This window comes from Acomys russatus, chromosome 20 (assembly GCF_903995435.1).
Source record: "Acomys russatus chromosome 20, mAcoRus1.1, whole genome shotgun sequence".
NCBI lineage: Eukaryota > Metazoa > Chordata > Mammalia > Rodentia > Muridae > Acomys > Acomys russatus.
This window is the reverse complement of record NC_067156.1, coordinates 63,760,079-63,777,619: the sequence shown is the minus strand read 5'-3', so window position 1 is coordinate 63,777,619 and position 17,541 is coordinate 63,760,079. Positions and strand designations below refer to the sequence as shown.

Sequence of the window (17,541 nt, the reverse complement as noted above, 5' to 3'; positions counted from 1 at the left end):
AGATGAGCACAGCAAGGGAGCCAGCCCTGTGCTGCTGCAGAGCCTGAAGGGTACAGCTTAGAGCTGCCGCCTCTCTTCTGAGGAAGTGCACTAGGAAACCTCCAACCTTAAGGCAGCTGTTACTGACCTGCTGAGCTTTCGGAGTTAGATGTAATTCAGAGCTGGGCTTCAGACGAATCTGGTCTTCCGCAGGCACCTGAACTGACAGGAAGGCGACCATGCTTCGGGCAACCACCCGGAACCTTGGGTGTAACAAGAGGTTAGAAGCGAGAGGCGCTAAAGTACAAATCCTATTTCCTATTTTCAAAGAAAACAATATAACTCCATTTCCAGATCCTCCTTTAGTTAACCCCTTCAGGGAAACACTGCTCTAATCTTTCCTCCCATGGTTATCCAAACAGTGTGTGCCCATTCGGATTCAAGAATGAAAGTGTGGGTAGAAACATGGAACAGCTGGACAGTCAGCTACTGTTGGTGGGAATGGAAACCGTGGGGGAGGGTGCTGCAGAAAACAACGCACTGCCTTACTACACAAACAGAGTTGCCATGCCACCAGCAATCCCACTCCTGCGTTATGTACCCAAGAGAACTGAAGACAGATGTAAGTGAAATTTATGCATGAATGTTCAGAGCAGCATTAGCCAGAACAGCAACCAAGGCGGAAGCAGCCCAAATGTCCATCAGCTTCTGAATGGATAAATGAAATGTGGCAGATCCACCCTCATCTGTGTGCCACTGAGCCACAGAGAGGAATAAAGGGACATGGCTCAGCTGTAGGACACTTGTCACGCATACATGGGTTCAATCCTCAGCACCACAAAAACATAAATAAATAAAAATAAGCAAGGACCTGATGATCCATGCTACAACACGGATGAACTCTAGAAACTATATCCAGACTGGAGGCCACATTTTATACAGTTCATTTTTATAAATGTCCTAAGAAGGGCTTAAATATGAAGTCTACCAATGGTTGCCAGTGATTAGGGGAAGGGGGAAATGGAAGTGAATATGGGGATTACTTGGGGGTGATGAAAATATTTCAGGTTCTAGAATATTGAATTCTAGAGTGTTAATACTCTAGACATTACAATAACATTGCAAACGTCACTGAATTATACATAGTATAATGGTTACTATAAGTAAATAAAGTTAAATATATTTTACCATACTTTTTAAAAAGCACTTAATTCAAGCAAAAGATCTATAAACAAATTTAAATAAAACTAAAATTATGTCTGTCACATCCTACCATAAACAAACATGGAGTTAACTGGTCTGGAATGAGGGGTTCCCACGTTATGACAGAATGCGTGTCAACAGAGTATGAGACCTCTCTTCAATAATGACAAGGATTTGAAAAAAGCCATGATGTAGTTGATAAGAAAAGGGTGTACGGGCTGGAGAGATGGCTCAGTGGTTAAGATCACTGACTGCTCTTCCAGAGGTCATGAGTTCAATTCCCAGCAACCACATGGTGGCTCACAGCCATCCACAATGAGATCTGGTGCCCTCTTCTGGCATGCAGTATACATGGAGGCAGAATACTATATACATAATAAATAAATAAATATTTAAAAATTTTTTTAAAAAGGTATAGATTATAAAAGGTATTTCTGAGCATAAGGAAGGAAGGGAAGAAATGGAATGGGGAAAGGAGGTGAAGGAGAGAAGGAAGGAAACCCTAAGTAAGAGAGCAGCCTAAGGCAGAACGAGAGACCAATGGCAAATTATTCCATGCCTTGGAATTTTAACCCACAAAACCTAGAATTGTTTTTCATCACTTCTCACTAACTGAACTCAGCCCACCATGAGGGTTTAACTGTTCTACACTGAGTCCCTCACAGTTCTGATTCCCCCAAAACTCACACTGGGGATCAAGAGACCACAATGAAACAAAGGACCAACATAGCTTAATTCATTGTCACTGGTTCAAAACCAAAGTGAAACCAGGAGTACAGTCAAGTTGCAGAGTCAAAATATAACAAAAGGTATGGTTTGGCCTTTGAAACAAAGCTGTATTAATATTCTTTTTAGGATATGGAGATGTAAGCAGTCTCTGACCACCTCACCTTTATCTTTCTAGAAAGCCTACATGCCTTAAGCCAAAAGCCTATTCCAGCATCACACCTCGATCAGCGGCCGCTATCTGAGGCCCACCAGGAAGAGCAGAGTAGGTGCTCCCTCACCTGTTGGACAGAGGTGACTTCCGGCCCAGCCCAATGGCCCCCAGGATCCCGGAGCTGAGCCTCTCCTCGGCCACAAGGCTCTGCCTGCTCTGCAGCATGAGCAGAATCTGGATGACCGACTCAGTCAGGATGGGGTCGGTCTGCTCCAGCTGAATCAGAGACAGCTGCAGGATTTGATGCCACCACAAAAACAGCTTTGCCTCTTCCTGTGCGGAGCTGGGGGAGGAGCCAGAGCAAACAAAATGTAAGTATTTTCCCACTCATTTAACAAACTCACATTTGAGTTTTAAGGAAGGGAGAAATGTATTACTTTAAATCATACGCTAGGGCCAACAAGATGGCTCAGTGGGTAGAGATGCTTTTGCCTGAAAAGCTGACTTTGATCCCCAGGACACACATGGAGGAAGCAGAGAACTGACAAAAGCTGTCCTACCTCTACACAGACACACCATGATACACACGAACCCACAAGTACACACACAGACACAGACACATATACCAAGTAAATGAAAACAAAATTTAAGGAATTAAAATAAATCCAAGGCTGATGTGTTAGCAAGATGCTAATAAAGCAATGGGGCTGCAACAGCCACCATTTACTAATCATCTGCACGCCACACATCAGGTTATTTGTCCTCTGTCACTTGATCTTCTGCTTATAAGAGAGCTGGAGGCTGGTCCTTCAAAATACTTATGTTGTGAGATAAAAATTAACAAACAAACAAACAAAAAAGAGTCTTTGCCAAGCACCTCTTACTGCCCCTGAAAGGCCTGTTTGACTTGTACACATTACTGCGTCGTGTGCTCTTGAATAGACATGTACCTAAACTGTGCGTTCCATGTAAAGCACATACAGCTCGCCGCAGCCATGGGCACGCATACCTTGGGTACACCTGCTCCAGCCACTTGCTTAGCATGAGAAGCACTTTCATCTCGTTCCTCACAGTCTGCTCACTGTTTAAACACTGGAGCAGGTAAACGTAGAGCGTCAGGCAGCTGCCCAGGGCTAAGCACTCCTGCAGGAACTCTTGCATGGTGAGCTCGGGCACTTGAAGGGACACCAGAATGGGGCCCCAACCTAAATTCTGATTGAGGGAGCCTAAGAAAAGAACACCGAGAAGAAATATCAAGATACACTCATGTCCATAAGCATCCTAATAACAGTGTTGACTTCAGCCTCATGTATGACGTCATTTCTCAGAGTGGGCCTAGCGGCCAGAAAGTGAGAAGTGCCCTGAAGCTTAGGCTAGGAAGCCAGATGCTACTTTACTAGAGAAAGTTCACAAAACTTTGGGACTCAGGACTATGTATCTCTAAACCAAGTTTCTCATTATATGATGATTATTAGCATCTACAGGGCACCAGAGAGTTTCAACTTTAATCAGCACTTAGGCTTTCCTAAGAAAATAAATCCAATCTCTCATAGGCATTTTCATTTACAGAAGTACAGCCCATATTCTAGTGGAAACCATTTTGACTTTCAGTAACTCAAACAAATTCTAATCCTGAGTGTTATGCTGAAGGTTCCCAACCCTTTGGGTAGGTGGAGACGTACAAAGCACCTCCACAGTAGGCAGGGCAGATGGCACGTCACGGGTACATCTTGGAACCTCACGCTGACATTTCCCTTTCTTGCTATCTATAGTAATATTTTATATATTATATATCCGAACATCAGAGCTGAGAAGGGCTATTCTGAGCAGGTCTTAATCACTGCCCCCAGAGCCTGGAGCTGGGAAATGGGAACAATGAAAGGATGGCGTGATGTGTTGTGACAGTTTAAAGAGTATGTGTGACAAGAGGGCTGGACGGATGCTCAGCAGCCAAGAGCACTGGCTGTTCCTCCAGAGGGCCTGGGCTCAGGTCCCAGCACCCACAGGGCAGCTCACAATTATCTGTAATTCCAGCTCCAAGCCATCCAGCATCCTCTTCTGGCCTTGGTGGCACCAGGCACAGATGTGCTGTACATAAAAACATGTGGGTAAAACACTTACACGCAGAAAATAAAAAGATAAATCTTAATAAAAAGCATGGCAAGAAGAAATAAAAAGATCTCTATGAAAACTCCTTTCACCAAAAGTGGTAAGAAAGAAGAAATTACTATCATTATTATCTGAGTTCTGGTTTACAGCATTTGTTTTGAAAACAGACTTTGCTGTTAAAACATGGCTGGTCTGATACTCTGAAGCAATGTAAAAAACAAATTAGAATTTTTCTTTCTTGAAACATATGATTAAACCGAAAAGACATGGGCCACATGTTCTGATGTTGACTAGCTCTTTATGGAATAAATCTATTTCTATCATATATGTAAATATATATAAATGTGTGTGTGTGTGCTGTAGTTTGTGTGTATATATGTATGTCTGTATATGTACTTATGTATGTGGTGTGTGTTTGCATGTGTGTATATGTGAGTATGAGTCTATGCATGTTGTGTATGTGTGTATGTGTGTGTGTGTGTGGTTTGTGTATATGTGACTGTGTGTGTATGTGGTCTGTGTGTTTGTGTATATGTGTGTTTACGCATGTGAGTGAGAGAGACAGGTGAGAAAGAAAGACAGAGACATAGACAGGGAGGGGGGAATAGAGAGGGAGGAGGTGAGAAATTCCTCACAGAAAGAAGTAGAACAATATAAGCTCTTTGAGAAGAGTGGAAAGCTATCCCTGATGCTTTGACCTTCCTGGGAAAGGCTGACGTGATGAGAGCAGAAGACAATGTCCTCTTACTTTCCTTGAAGTAAGCAGTGATGCAGGCTTCTGTTGTCTCTGCCATGTGGCGGACTGACGCCAGGCTCTGGCAGGCTGCTGTTAAAAGGGGCAGCACTAGCAACCCATGGACTTTTTGGCCAATCCAGGTTCGAATACTGACACCAAGGAATTCTGCTGTTGGAACAGTTGCGTTGTTCATCATCATTAGGACTTCCATAAAGAGGCTGCTGAGGGCCATGTGGCGGGTCTGGCTGTCCATGTCTAAAGGCAAAGACACACATATTCAGAACTCTGGGGCAGGGGTCATTAGAACAATAGCTCTTCTCTCAGCTGCTCTCCAGGGTCCTCACATTCCTAGTGTCTGACTGCAGGGCACCAGAGGAAGGGTCTGACAACACTTGAGTTTTATGGGTAGGGTGTGATATATACACACACTGTAAGAGGAAATCAGGAACTTCTGTAAGAAAGTATGCAACAAAGTATGTCAGAGAAAGACACCTTAACAAGGAGGCATGGGGTGCCTTCCTGCAGCCCCCTCCATTCCACTGTGACACCCACCAACCCACAGAATCACTCTCACCACAAGAGACCCCAGCGGTCATACTAGGCTGTGACTCAGGTAAGCTCTCTTTATTACCCTTCCTGTCTCTCCAGGCTTACTCCTAATCCTGCTGCAGCCTGTGAGCAGTATCCCCTCCTCCCACCTCAGCTCCATTTCCCAGGGATTCTAGCTGTTGGTGCAGACCCTAGTCCTGCCATCGCTTTCCTTCTTCCCCTCTTGGCTTCTCCTCTAGCCCACTTCCATCCTTTTGTGACACCCACTGACTCACAAGAAAGCTCCCTACCAGGGACTCCAGTCACCACACTTGGCTGAGATCCAGAGCAGACAATGGAATACCTACACAGCCCAGAGAAGACCAGACATCCACACCAAGAAACACTTCCAAGCACCTCAACCTTGAATGCCTAGATCCCAGCACAAAATACAACTATGAATAGCCAAGATAATATTTATCCTCCAGAAGCCAACAACCCTATTGCAAAAGGCCAAGAAAAGCAATTTAGCTGAAGCACAAGGCAAGAACTTCAAAATAGCCATTACAAATATGTTAAGAACCTTAAAAAGAATACGAATAAATTCCTTAATGAAGACTGAAAACAAATAGTTGAATGAAATAATGAAAACAATTCAAGACATGATAGCAGGATTTAACAAAGAAATTGAATCACTTTTTAAAATTACAATAAAACTGGAAACACAAACTCAGGACGTCAAACAGAACTTCAGTGGTAAGCTTCACCAATAGGTTAAAAACACAGGAGACAGGATTTCAGGTCTGGAAGAAAAGGTTGAAGAAATGGAAAGCTCAGTCAAACAAAATGTAAAACTGTGAAATCAAGAGCCAGTTGCAGTGGTGCACGCCTGTAATCCCAGCACTCAGAGAGGGAGAGGCTGTTGGATCTCTGAGTTCGAGGCCAGCCTGGTCTACAAAGTGAGTCCAGGACAGCCAAGGCTACACAGAGCAACTCTGTCTCCAAACAAACAAACAAACAAAATGTGGGGAAAAACAAACAAAAACGGCCAGGCACAAAAGTCCAGGAAGTCTGGGCCACTATGAAACACCAAACCTATGAATAATAGGTATAGAGGTAAAAGGCACATAAAATATCAAAATTATAGAACAAAATTTTCCCAAACAAAGAAAGGATTACCTTTCAAGGTACAAGAAGCAGAAAAAACATCAAGTGGAATCAGAAAAGAAATGCCCGTGACACATGGTAATCAAAGCACTAAATGTAACAGAATAAAAGCAGCACACTAAAAGCTGCACGGGAAAAGGTACCAAATACATATAAAGGAAAAAACATTAGACAACACCTGAGTTCTCAAAGGGGACTCTGAAGCCACAGAATGTTCTGCACATTTAACAGAGGGTTAGTAAGAACTGTAAAAACTGAACATCAAGAAAACCCAACTTAAAAAATGGATACAGAAATGACCAGAGTCCTCAAAAGATGAAATGCAAATGGCTGAGAAACACTTAAATGTTCACCATCCTTAGCCATCAAGAAAATGCAAATTAAACTACTGAGACTTCATTTTACCCCAATCAGATCAATAAAACAAATGATAGCAGTCATCCTGACGAGGACGTGGAGAAAGGCAAATACTTATTCATTGCTTGTGGGAGTACAAAGTGGTAGTCGCTATGGAAATCAGTATGGAGAAGCTGGAAAATGTTTACCTCAATACCCAACTATAATATCTTTAGGTATATACCCAAAGGACTCTGTAAGACCCAAAGGAGGTCTGTTTAAAAAAGACTAAAGATAGTTACTAAAAAGATATTTGTTCATGTTCATTTCTGCTTCATTCGTAATAGCCGGAAATTAGAAATAGCCTAGGTATTTATCAACTGATGAATGAATAATGAAAATGCAGTACACTTTCACAATGGACCATTGTTGGGAAAAGGGACAAAACATGATCAAAACATTGTATAAAAAATTTTAATAAAAAATTAAAATATCAAGACATATATGTTGAGATGGTGTGAAAAAATATCTTACCTATCAGACCATGAATAATTTGTATTTTCCAACCTTTGCTCATAAAGAAAACATGTAGCTCTTAGATGTCAGTCATTTGGCAACTACACAGAATAAGTCTACTTATAACTCAGCATAAAAGGAAACCTCTTCTAAAGGCTTCTAATGACAGGTGCTTTGTCTGCTACAGATACTATCAATGGGTCCTTTGGGGTTTTTTGTTTTGTTTTGCTTTGCTTTGTTTTTCCATGACAGGGTTTCTCTGTGCAGCCCTAGCTGTCCTGGACTTACTTTGTAGACCAGGCTGGCCTTGAACTCACAGAGGTCTGTCTGCCTCTGCCTCCCAAGTGCTGGGATTAAAGGCGTGCACCACCATGCCTGGCTTATTCTTTATTCTTTATGTTTATTTATTTTATTTATTTATTTTTTGAGGCAGACTCAAGCACTCTGCCCACCTTAGCCTCTAGTAGCTAGGGCACTCGGCTCACACTATTGCATCTGGAATTCTTCATAAATTTGATTAATAGTTTCACAAGGTATAAAATTATATATCTTACTTTCCTGGCTCTACCACCTAAGAAGTATGAAGGTCTCCTGTGCTGGGATTAAAGGCGTGCACCACCACGCCCGGCGCACCAATGGGTCTTCTTAAAAAGAGGAAAGGTGGAAAGAGAATACCACACAAGAAAATGAACAAATTCATTTTACAAGAAAACAGAGCCAGAGAGAAGGTCACGGGAGTAGACCACATCACTTTCAAAACAGAACGTATGTCTCCTTGAGTGAACAGGCATGTTTTCCTAATTATTTTTAGCCATCTGGAGTAAGGTAAATTTTCTGCAATAGACTAGAGCTGAGGCTTGCTTCCCTCCCATGGCAGACTTGGTATTTATGTCCATGAGAGTGGTGAGAGCTCTAGGACGTCCTGCCAGTGAAGCAAATTCACTATCACAGAGGGGAATGGATCCTAACCAGATGGTACTGGAGAAAATTATTGTCAAGGAAGAACTTAAAAACAAAACACTTGAGAGTGATATTCACTGAACAATTATATATTTTGTTTTTGTTTTTGTTTTTTTTCTTGAGCATTCTTGGTTGTTTTCAGCAGGATGTCCACTCCATTGGCCAGCTAGCAACAAAGCTCTCCATATAAAATGTCTTCACAAGTCAGCAGGTGACTCTGACCTGCTGCAGTTGCTGCTTCCTCCAGACTTCCTATCACCCCATTACTCAGTGTGCTTATCCAGCGGGAACCTTAGCCCAGGTCACTTCACACCCGCATCTGCCAGGGTCAACTTCTCCCAGTGTTAGCCTTTCTGCCTGCCCCCAGGGCTGGTCCTGCTACACAGGCCACAGACTGTCTGGAGCAGGAAAGGTCTTGACCATCTTCCTCAACTCACAAGGCCTAACACACAGAAGGGATCACTGCCCACCTGAGTATGTGGCTTCCGCTGGTAACTTACCAGGTGGGTTAAAGACAATGATATCATCTAAGAGCTTAGATATTTCCTGTTCTAGGACTGGGAAGGCGATTTTCCCATTCTGCTCCAGGGCACTGAGGAACTGAACCATCTGATGAGTGAAAGCTCGGCACTTTGGAAGTATGTCCTGAAAAAAAGGAGAGGGAGAGAAGGGACAGTCAAGTGAATCTGAGCAAGAACAGTTAGCGGAACATTCCAGGGGAGCACAGCACGGCATCTGGACAGATCGGGAAGAAGCCACAGAAGACCTCATTTAGATGGCTTAAAAGATGTGGCTTCAGCTACGCAAAACAGCAGTAGCACTGAGACTAGCTTCCACAAAACAATGACATTAACTAGGCAGTAATTACTTGTCAAAACTTACCCCCAAACTTTCATATTTACTGTAACTCAAACCTCCAGCTTACACTCCCCACCCTGCAAGACACTCTGACTTTAAAGCTGGCCCGCTGCTGTCTTCAACCCCTCTGACCTCTGGTCCACCTGGGTCACTACAATTAAATGGGAAAAGCCAACCCAAGGACCTAGAGGCCATGACTTGGGTGACACACACTCCAGCTTTCTTTGCTGAGGCAGTCTCGAGGTCATGGCTACCTATACTAGCACACATATGACTTCTGGTCCTAAAGAACACCAACCCTTAAACCAACTTACGAGATGCTTCTGGCCATCCGCAGGAAGAGAAAGCCCTGCTGACACTTTCAGCAGCCTCACTATCAGCTCAGCCGAACAGTCTTTCGCCAGGATGACAGACGGTGGGTAGTGACTGCTGAAATAGCCCATCGCACTCTGATACGACACAAGGTCCACAAGATGCCACGAGAGTGAGCTCGTCTGTCCAAGGAGACTCAGTAAAGGTGAGTCCTATAAACAGAAGACAGGTTATTTAAATTCCTTTACCCAGAAATAGTCTGGGGGTAGGGGATGGAGAAGACAAACAAAAAATAAAAACAAAACAAACAAACAAACAAAAAGAGCTTATGGTAAGACAGAAAAGTTAGCAGGGTACAGTGGTGCAGGTCTGTAATCCCAGCACTTGGGGAAGCAGAGGCAAGTGGGTCTCTGTGAGTTTGAGGCCAGCCTGGTGTACAAAGTGAGCCCAAGAGAGCCAAGACTACACAGAGAAACCCTGTTTCAGAAAAAAAAAAGAAAAGAAAAGAAAAGGGGGGAAAAGGAACAGAAAAGTTAAGGAACCAAGGAAGTTAAGTACTCAAGTTAGCATCAAAGGAAAGCAATATTCAAGGTCATAGCAAATGTACATTAAGATCTAAAAGGATTCAGAGGAACCCTGGTGGTACACAGGAACACTGACTTCAAGAAAAACACAGCAGAGCTGGAGAGATGGCTCAGTGGTTAAGAGCACTGTCTGCTCTTCTAGAGGTCCTGAGCTCAATTCCCAGCAACTACATGGTGGCTCACAACCATCTATAATGTGATCTGACACCCTCTTCTGGCCTGCAGGTGTATGTGCAAATAGAGCACTCACATGAAATAAGTAAATCTTTAAAAAATTAAAAATAACTTAAGATATGGTAGGTTGAAAAAAATTAAAAATTAAAAAAGAAAAATAGAGCAGACTGAATTAATAAAATAAATTATTCCAATTCAATAGGGTTATCTTAATTATTCAGAACTAGACTCTGGCTACCCAGGAAAGTAAGCAGGTAGCTGGATGCACAGCTCATATGCTGAGCATCTACTCAGACCAACAAGGTGTTAGGGAAACATCTGAAAACATCATTAGGAAAAACCGATGAGCTGAGACGCCAAAGCTCATCTCAGCCCCTAGACTTACCGTCTCGTCGACTAGCTGAGCTTCCTTTGCCAGTAAAATCATCATGAAAAGGAGGCAGACAACCATACTCTGGGTCTCAGGAAGGGGGCTGGGATTCCAGGCACTGGCCAGCACACTAACCCAGTTGACTCTGCAAAGTACAGACCCCAAAAACAAGAAACAGCTCTTGGGGCTTCCACGCTCCACCTGTAGTGAACAAAAAATCAAGATCTTGCTTTAGTTGTTTGATATATCTTAAAAATGGAAAGAAGTTAATATTTCATATTTTTATACAGTCTATACATTTTTTTTAAATATCACTTTTCCCCAGACTGTAAATATTCACTGATAATCTCACCTTACATAAAATGAATTCCAGTCATAGCTTCCTTTCAGGTCCAGCATGTATGTGCATTCTTAAGCTTGCCTATTCGTAATTCACTATCCACTCTCATAATTTTAATCCCTGTTACCCAGGCACTGGAGCTGCTGGCGTGCCCGGGCCTCAGGAGAGCTAGAACAGGAGGAAAGCTGAGTCCTACTAGTCAGTGGCTTTCAAACCTCAGCGTGTGCTGAGCCACTGCTGGCACAGCCAAGAGCTGCTGGGAGCAGGGATAGGCAAGTTTCCGTCTGGTGTTCATACTGATGTGGCTGAGACCACGCTTAAGTGAATTACCACACTGGTGTGTATAATATTAATATGAACTTCCAACATAATGCTGTGTTATAAATGTCTCCACATGACTGGTCTTTAAAATATAATGCTTAAACTCTAGCCAGAGATTTTCTTAGGGTACACTAGAAAGTACATAATCTGAAAGTCTTATTTGATAGCCTATTTCAATATTTCTAATTTGTTTATCTTAATAAATACAGTGTTATAAATTTGTCTTTTAAAAACTAATATTTAAAGCTCTATATTACTTATAAAATAATGATGAGAATCTGGTGATAACTTTCGTCTGCTTCCTCGTGGAAGACAATTCTCCACCTTTTTATAATCTGTTCTCTAGGCTTGCTATCGGCCTTGCAATTTAAAAGACTCAGCTTCTGGGCAGGTCGAGGCTATCTAATCCTTAGAATAAAACTCCTACACACAGGATCTGCATCGCTCCTTGACAGACTACCCAGTTTAACTGGTCTTCTAAGGCATCGCTTGGTTAAATGCTGCCTTTCGGGTCATTAAGCCAAGCTTCTCTCATACACTCACACTGATGATTAAGTATGTACTCAGGACCTGCGCCTCAGCTACTAAACAGGACCAGCTTCCTTGAAAGTCAACTGCAGAAGAGCAGCTGCCAAGAGCAGTGCTGGGTAGGGCTTCACAAAAACATACCACAGGCTCCAGTACATTCTACTAATCATTGTAAGTAATAGCTGTGCCTTAGTAATCATCATAAATAATTATAGATCTGTATCAATTAAAGCACTGAAATGACTCAATAATAATAACTATGACATTAAATTAGGAGAAAACACAAATGAGCTGATGACTAATGAACAAATGGACTGAAGCCAAGATCAGGAAGGCCTTTACAATACAAAAGGAGCACATCAACTCCTGGCCGCTGCTGAGCTCACCCTGAGGCTCCTGTAACTGCGCTTCTACAGCAAAGGTTCACACGCACATTTCTTAGCCCTTCCTCTAGATTACTCTGTGTCCTTCTATAATCATGATGTGTCCCTGATCGTCGCAGTGATTTTATCTCTTGCTAACTACTCAGTTGCATAACTGCTGAAATCAACTTCGAGTTTGGTTGCTAATTTCCACTTTGCTTTCATGCACCATTCACAGGTAGTTCTAACAATATTAGCCTAGAAAAATAAAAACTAACTAGGACCGAGAAAAACTCAGGCAGTAAGCCAGGGGCTCCCACAACTTCATTTCTAAAACTAGAAGATGAACAACACATTAGAGGCAAATCTTTCTCTGGGTTTTAAAACTGGCCTAATAAATGTTTTCAAATCAATCGACATGATTTCCATGGGCTGCTGCTTTCCATAACAGTGTGTGCCAGACAGTGACACAGAATGTGCACACACTGGAGAGGAGACACCAACAGACGGCGAACCTTGAAGAAGGCCTCCATGAGCCTCTGGTCAGGGCGCAGGTCCGTCCACTCGAGATTCCGGTACGCGCTATGAAAAGCATAGAGAATGAACTCTGGCATCTTGGGCGCTGTGCACGCTTCACAGTAATGCAGCAGGTGCAACCGCAAGGCTCCTTCATCACCTGGCAACAGCTTATCTAAAATTTCCAAAGAAAATACAGCTCAAGACATTTTGCTTCTTTAAAAAAAAAAAAATGGGAGGAAAGAAAAAAACATGCTAACACAAAACACAAGTGTGAACTCAGAAGTCTAAGAGTCTCAAGGTGATTAGCTTTTTTTTTTTTTCAAAACTTCTAAATGGCTTTTAACCTAAATACGTTTCTATAGCCTGTTGCCCTCTCATGTTTTCAATCACACTCCATTAAAGCTTCTTTCTTTATTTAGTATTTTAAAATAATTCCTCAAAAAAAAATGTAACATTTCGTTTAAAAATCATAAAAATGACCAACAAGTACATAAAAAGAAGTGTCCGGCATCACCAAATATCACAGAAATGCAAAATAAACCAGAATGGAGGCAGGCAAGATGGCTCACTAGCTAAAAGTGCTTGCTGCCGAGACTGACAAGCAGAGTTCGATTCCTGAAACCACATGGTGGAAGGAGAGAACCAACTTCCACAGTTGTCCTCCAGCCTCCACATAAATCACACACACACACACACACACACACTATTAAAAAATTAAAATCATGATGAACAATTGCTTCACACTTGCTTTTCATTTATTTTTATGTGGATGGGTGTTTTGCCAGCATGTGTGTCTATGCGCCACATGTGTGCAATGGCCACAAAGGTAAGAAGAAAATGCTGGCTCCCCTGAAAGTAGACTCAACAGATGGTTGAGAGCCATCATGGGAATGCAGGGAATTGAACTCACATCCTCTGGAAGAGCCACCAGTGTTCTTAAGCACTGAACAACCTCTCCAGCTCCTGGGACTCCTCGTATTAAAAAGATGTAGGCACTGAGAAGCTGGCTCCATGCATAAAGTGCTTCGATGCAAGCATGGGAGCCTGAGTTGAGATTCACAACACACACATCAAAGATAAGTGTGAACAGTGTGTGCTGCAACTCAGTGCTGCAGAGTAGGCGCATCTGTGGAGCGTGCCAACAGCCAGTCTAACCAAAATAGAGTTCCATGAGAGACCCTATCTCACAAATAAAAAGTTAAGGTGCAGAATGACAAAGGCAGGTATCCAACATAGACCTCCATGTAGCTACAGGAAGGGTAGGCATGTGAACACACAAAGAAGGGGGAAAAAGGAAGTGGGAGAATGCAAGGAAAAAAGAACTCACACGTCTTACTGGGTTAGGGTACAAATCAGTCCAGTTGTTACTGTAACCAGCAAGGAAGTTCTAGGGTAGAACTAGCAGTAGGCAGGATTAATGAAGTGTAACTCAGACGACCTCACAGAACCGCCATAAGTAACTGGAGCAGAGGAAAGCACAAGCAAAGGGGGACAAGGGGCTGAAGGAAGGCACAGCAGGCATCCCCAGTACCTTCCTACCTTTAAAACGCCCGTGCAGGAAGGCCACACAGTCAGCAAAGAGCTGCACGATGCTGGAGGCCACCTCAGCGTCGCTCTCTAGCCAGGGGTAATATCTCTGTTGGTTACTTCAAAGGAGAGAAACATATACTCAGAAACAGAAGTGCACAGGGCTCAGGTAGTGGGAAGACTCTAGCTTTGGAGCCCAAAGCTACCCACTCCTGACACTTCAAAGCTACAAGCTCCTAAAGGTGACTGACTCAGACTTCTGTTTGTGTCAGCGCAACCAACACTCAGAAGTGTGCTCATGCGGAGGGAGAGGAGAACTGGTAGGAGTCAGGTCTCTCCTTCTACCACATGGGCTTCCAAGATTAAGCTTAATCTTAGAGGCAAGCACCTTTGGTACCCACTGTACCATTTTGCCAAACCGACAAAAATGTATCTCTACTCAGAGCATGAACAAAAACATACGAAAACTCATGTTAACAAACAGATGACTCAAATTTACCACAGGAGATAACCAAAAAACTTTTTTCCTAAAATTGATGTGTGTGTTTGTGTGCATATATGTGTACACATGTGTGCATCTGTACATGTGTATATGTGTTTGTGTGTGTGTGTATGTGTGCGCATGAGTGTGTATTTGGCCAGAAGATGTAAGATTCCCTGTAGCTGGAGCCACCTGACATAAGTGCTAAGAACTGAACTCCAGCCCTCTGCAAGAAAAGCAAACATTCTTTTTTTTTTTAACTAATTTTTTTTAATTAATTTATTCTTGTTACATCTCAATGTTTATCCCATCCCTTGTATCCTCCCATTCCTCCCCCCCCCCATTTTCCCATTATTCCCCTCCCCTATGATTGTTCCTGAGGGGGATTACCTCCCCCTGTATGTTCTCATAGAGTATCAAGTCTCTTCTTGGCTACCTGCTGTCCTTCCTCTGAGTGCCACCAGGTCTCCCCCTCCAGGGGACATGGTCAAAAAGCAAACATTCTTAACAGCTGAGCCATCTCCCAACCCTCACAAAGAACTCCTTTATATGAAATTCTGCATCTCATCTAGAAAGTTCAATATCAATAAGCTCCATTAATTCATGAAAATTAGCAAAGTGCCAAGCCTATACTGAGGCCAGTCCCTACAAACCCTGAAGCTGACAAATTACTCAAAGACAGTCCTCTAGCAGGAGTAAGATCCAACGCCGTTCAGCTTCTCTCTGACGCGCTCTCAGTTAACACAAACAACCGTGGTACAAAGACTAAGATCTGGCTCAGCTTTGGCACTAATGAATCAGCTAGGAGATTTCAGTAAGATATTAATGTTTCTAAGGGCACTTTATAAAACATGACATTTGTCCTCTTATAATTTCTATAAAACTAGGTTCATCTAATTATTTGCATACTTTTACAGAAAAGCCACCTACAGAACAATAGCATTTGTCTGACTCTATATCGCCACATAGTCTAAATGCTCATGAAACAATTCATTTAACTGCAGAGTTACATGATTAAGGGGTCATCCTCAACCCAATAATTTGATATACAACTTAATCCTAAAATTAGCTGAGCTGCCAGGCGTTTGGTGGTGCACACCTTTAATCCCAGCACTTGGGAGGCAGAGGCGGATGGGTCCCTGTGAGTTCGAGGCCAGCCTGGGCTACAAATCGAATCCAGGATAGTCAAGGCTACACAGAGAAACCCTGTCTCAAAAAACCAAAAACAAACAAACAAAAAAAGCTGAGCTAACAGAAAATACTGAGACCAATATTTATAGAGCTAACTTTTTGAAAAAAAATTTTTCTTTATTTTTGTTTTGTTTCTGGTTTTGGTTTTGTTTTATTTTGTTGGTTTTTTTGAGACTGGGTTTCTCTGTGTAGCCTTGGCTGACCTGGACTTGCATTGTAACCAGGGTGGCCTCTAACTCACAGCTATCTGCCTGCCTCTGCCTCCCTGAGCACTGGGATGAAAGGAGTGTGCCACCACATCTGGCAAATATGCTAACACCTTCAACTTCCTTACTGTGGAAAATTGGAAATCAGTGGTCCAGTTTGTTCCAAAAATTAATATCAAGATAACATCACTGGTTAACCAGATGAATAATTACATAAACAAAAGTGCCTTGAATTCTGTATTTTATCAATTTAAATGTCACTATATTAAAATTTAAATCTGTAAAATCATCTTGATCTGTACAAAATATCATTAGAACTTTAAGTAAATAAATTTTTTTAAAAATCTGAGTATATGAAAAAAGTATATACCTTTCAGTGTCCTCTAAAACCAGGATCCAGGGCTTGAAAAGCTGGATGATCTGTGAGTGCAGGGACTGCAGCACTGAAACACAACAATGTCACAAACAAGAAGGTCCTCATGTGGCCACTGCTCACATTGTATACTAAATGTACACACAGCCTACTTCAGAGTGTGGGCCTTTGCTACATAGAGACAGTGTGGCTAGTACAACTACTCATGCTTCCTTCTTCATTTGCTACAATGAATCAAGTTAAATTTTTATTATAACAGGATGTCATAAATAATCTTATAATGTACATTTTCCAAGAGAAATGCCTCCTATTCCGAACACCGGTGTGACCTAGGTAAGTGAGAGGAAGGAGGACCTGGAGACAGAAACACACCTCTCCACACCCCCACCAAGGCGGGGAACAGAGAAGCTACAGCAAGCAGCTTATATTCACTGTGAAACAATATAGGTATGGCAAATATACCAGCTCACACCTGTACGGCTTTGCCTCTTCAGCATTTGAAAAGACTCTACCTCAAACCTGTTCTGATGTAAGGGCACAGCACCTGGCTCCCATCATCCTGGAGGCACACTACCTTCTTTGCTGCTGGCAGCTGGGTCCTGGGCCAAGGAGGCTATTTCTAAGTCAATCAGCCTTTTCACAAGGTATTCCAAAAAAGTCTTAACATCAGCCATGTACGGGCTCCATTTTGAGAATAATCCAAAGCTTTTAAAGTCCAACTTGGATAATCGAAGCTTATAAAAGAAGTCAGAAAGCCACTGTATCGTCTCCACTACCTACAAAAGACAACCAACAGAAAACTGCTTACTAAATGTCTACTTTGGTGCAGTATTTCCCCACCCCTTCCTTTTCTGCTGCTGGAGAGGAAACTGAGGACTTCATGGATACCAGGAAAGCGCTCCAACCCCAGCCCTGCCCTCGTCCTTTAGAGCACTGCGCTGGCAGGTTGTGATGAGATTGTAGATGTTTGACAGAATTCCA

The 17,541-nt window shown here is 42.6% G+C and overlaps 1 protein-coding gene across 1 annotated transcript in view; it reads right to left on the bottom strand.

The window, feature by feature from the left end:
• Positions 1 to 17,541, bottom strand: part of Epg5 (ectopic P-granules 5 autophagy tethering factor) — a 95,896-nt gene that overhangs the window by 2,828 nt on the left and 75,527 nt on the right. Inside the window, exons 33-43 of the mRNA XM_051163706.1 lie at positions 17,135 to 17,336; positions 16,558 to 16,630; positions 14,322 to 14,428; positions 12,779 to 12,954; positions 10,728 to 10,913; positions 9,587 to 9,796; positions 8,915 to 9,059; positions 4,920 to 5,162; positions 3,072 to 3,288; positions 2,190 to 2,405; positions 128 to 242 (exon numbers count right to left, since the gene is read on the bottom strand). Of these exons, the coding sequence (XP_051019663.1) occupies positions 128 to 242; positions 2,190 to 2,405; positions 3,072 to 3,288; positions 4,920 to 5,162; positions 8,915 to 9,059; positions 9,587 to 9,796; positions 10,728 to 10,913; positions 12,779 to 12,954; positions 14,322 to 14,428; positions 16,558 to 16,630; positions 17,135 to 17,336 (1,890 nt within the window). The remainder of the gene's footprint in view (positions 1 to 127; positions 243 to 2,189; positions 2,406 to 3,071; positions 3,289 to 4,919; positions 5,163 to 8,914; positions 9,060 to 9,586; positions 9,797 to 10,727; positions 10,914 to 12,778; positions 12,955 to 14,321; positions 14,429 to 16,557; positions 16,631 to 17,134; positions 17,337 to 17,541) is intronic.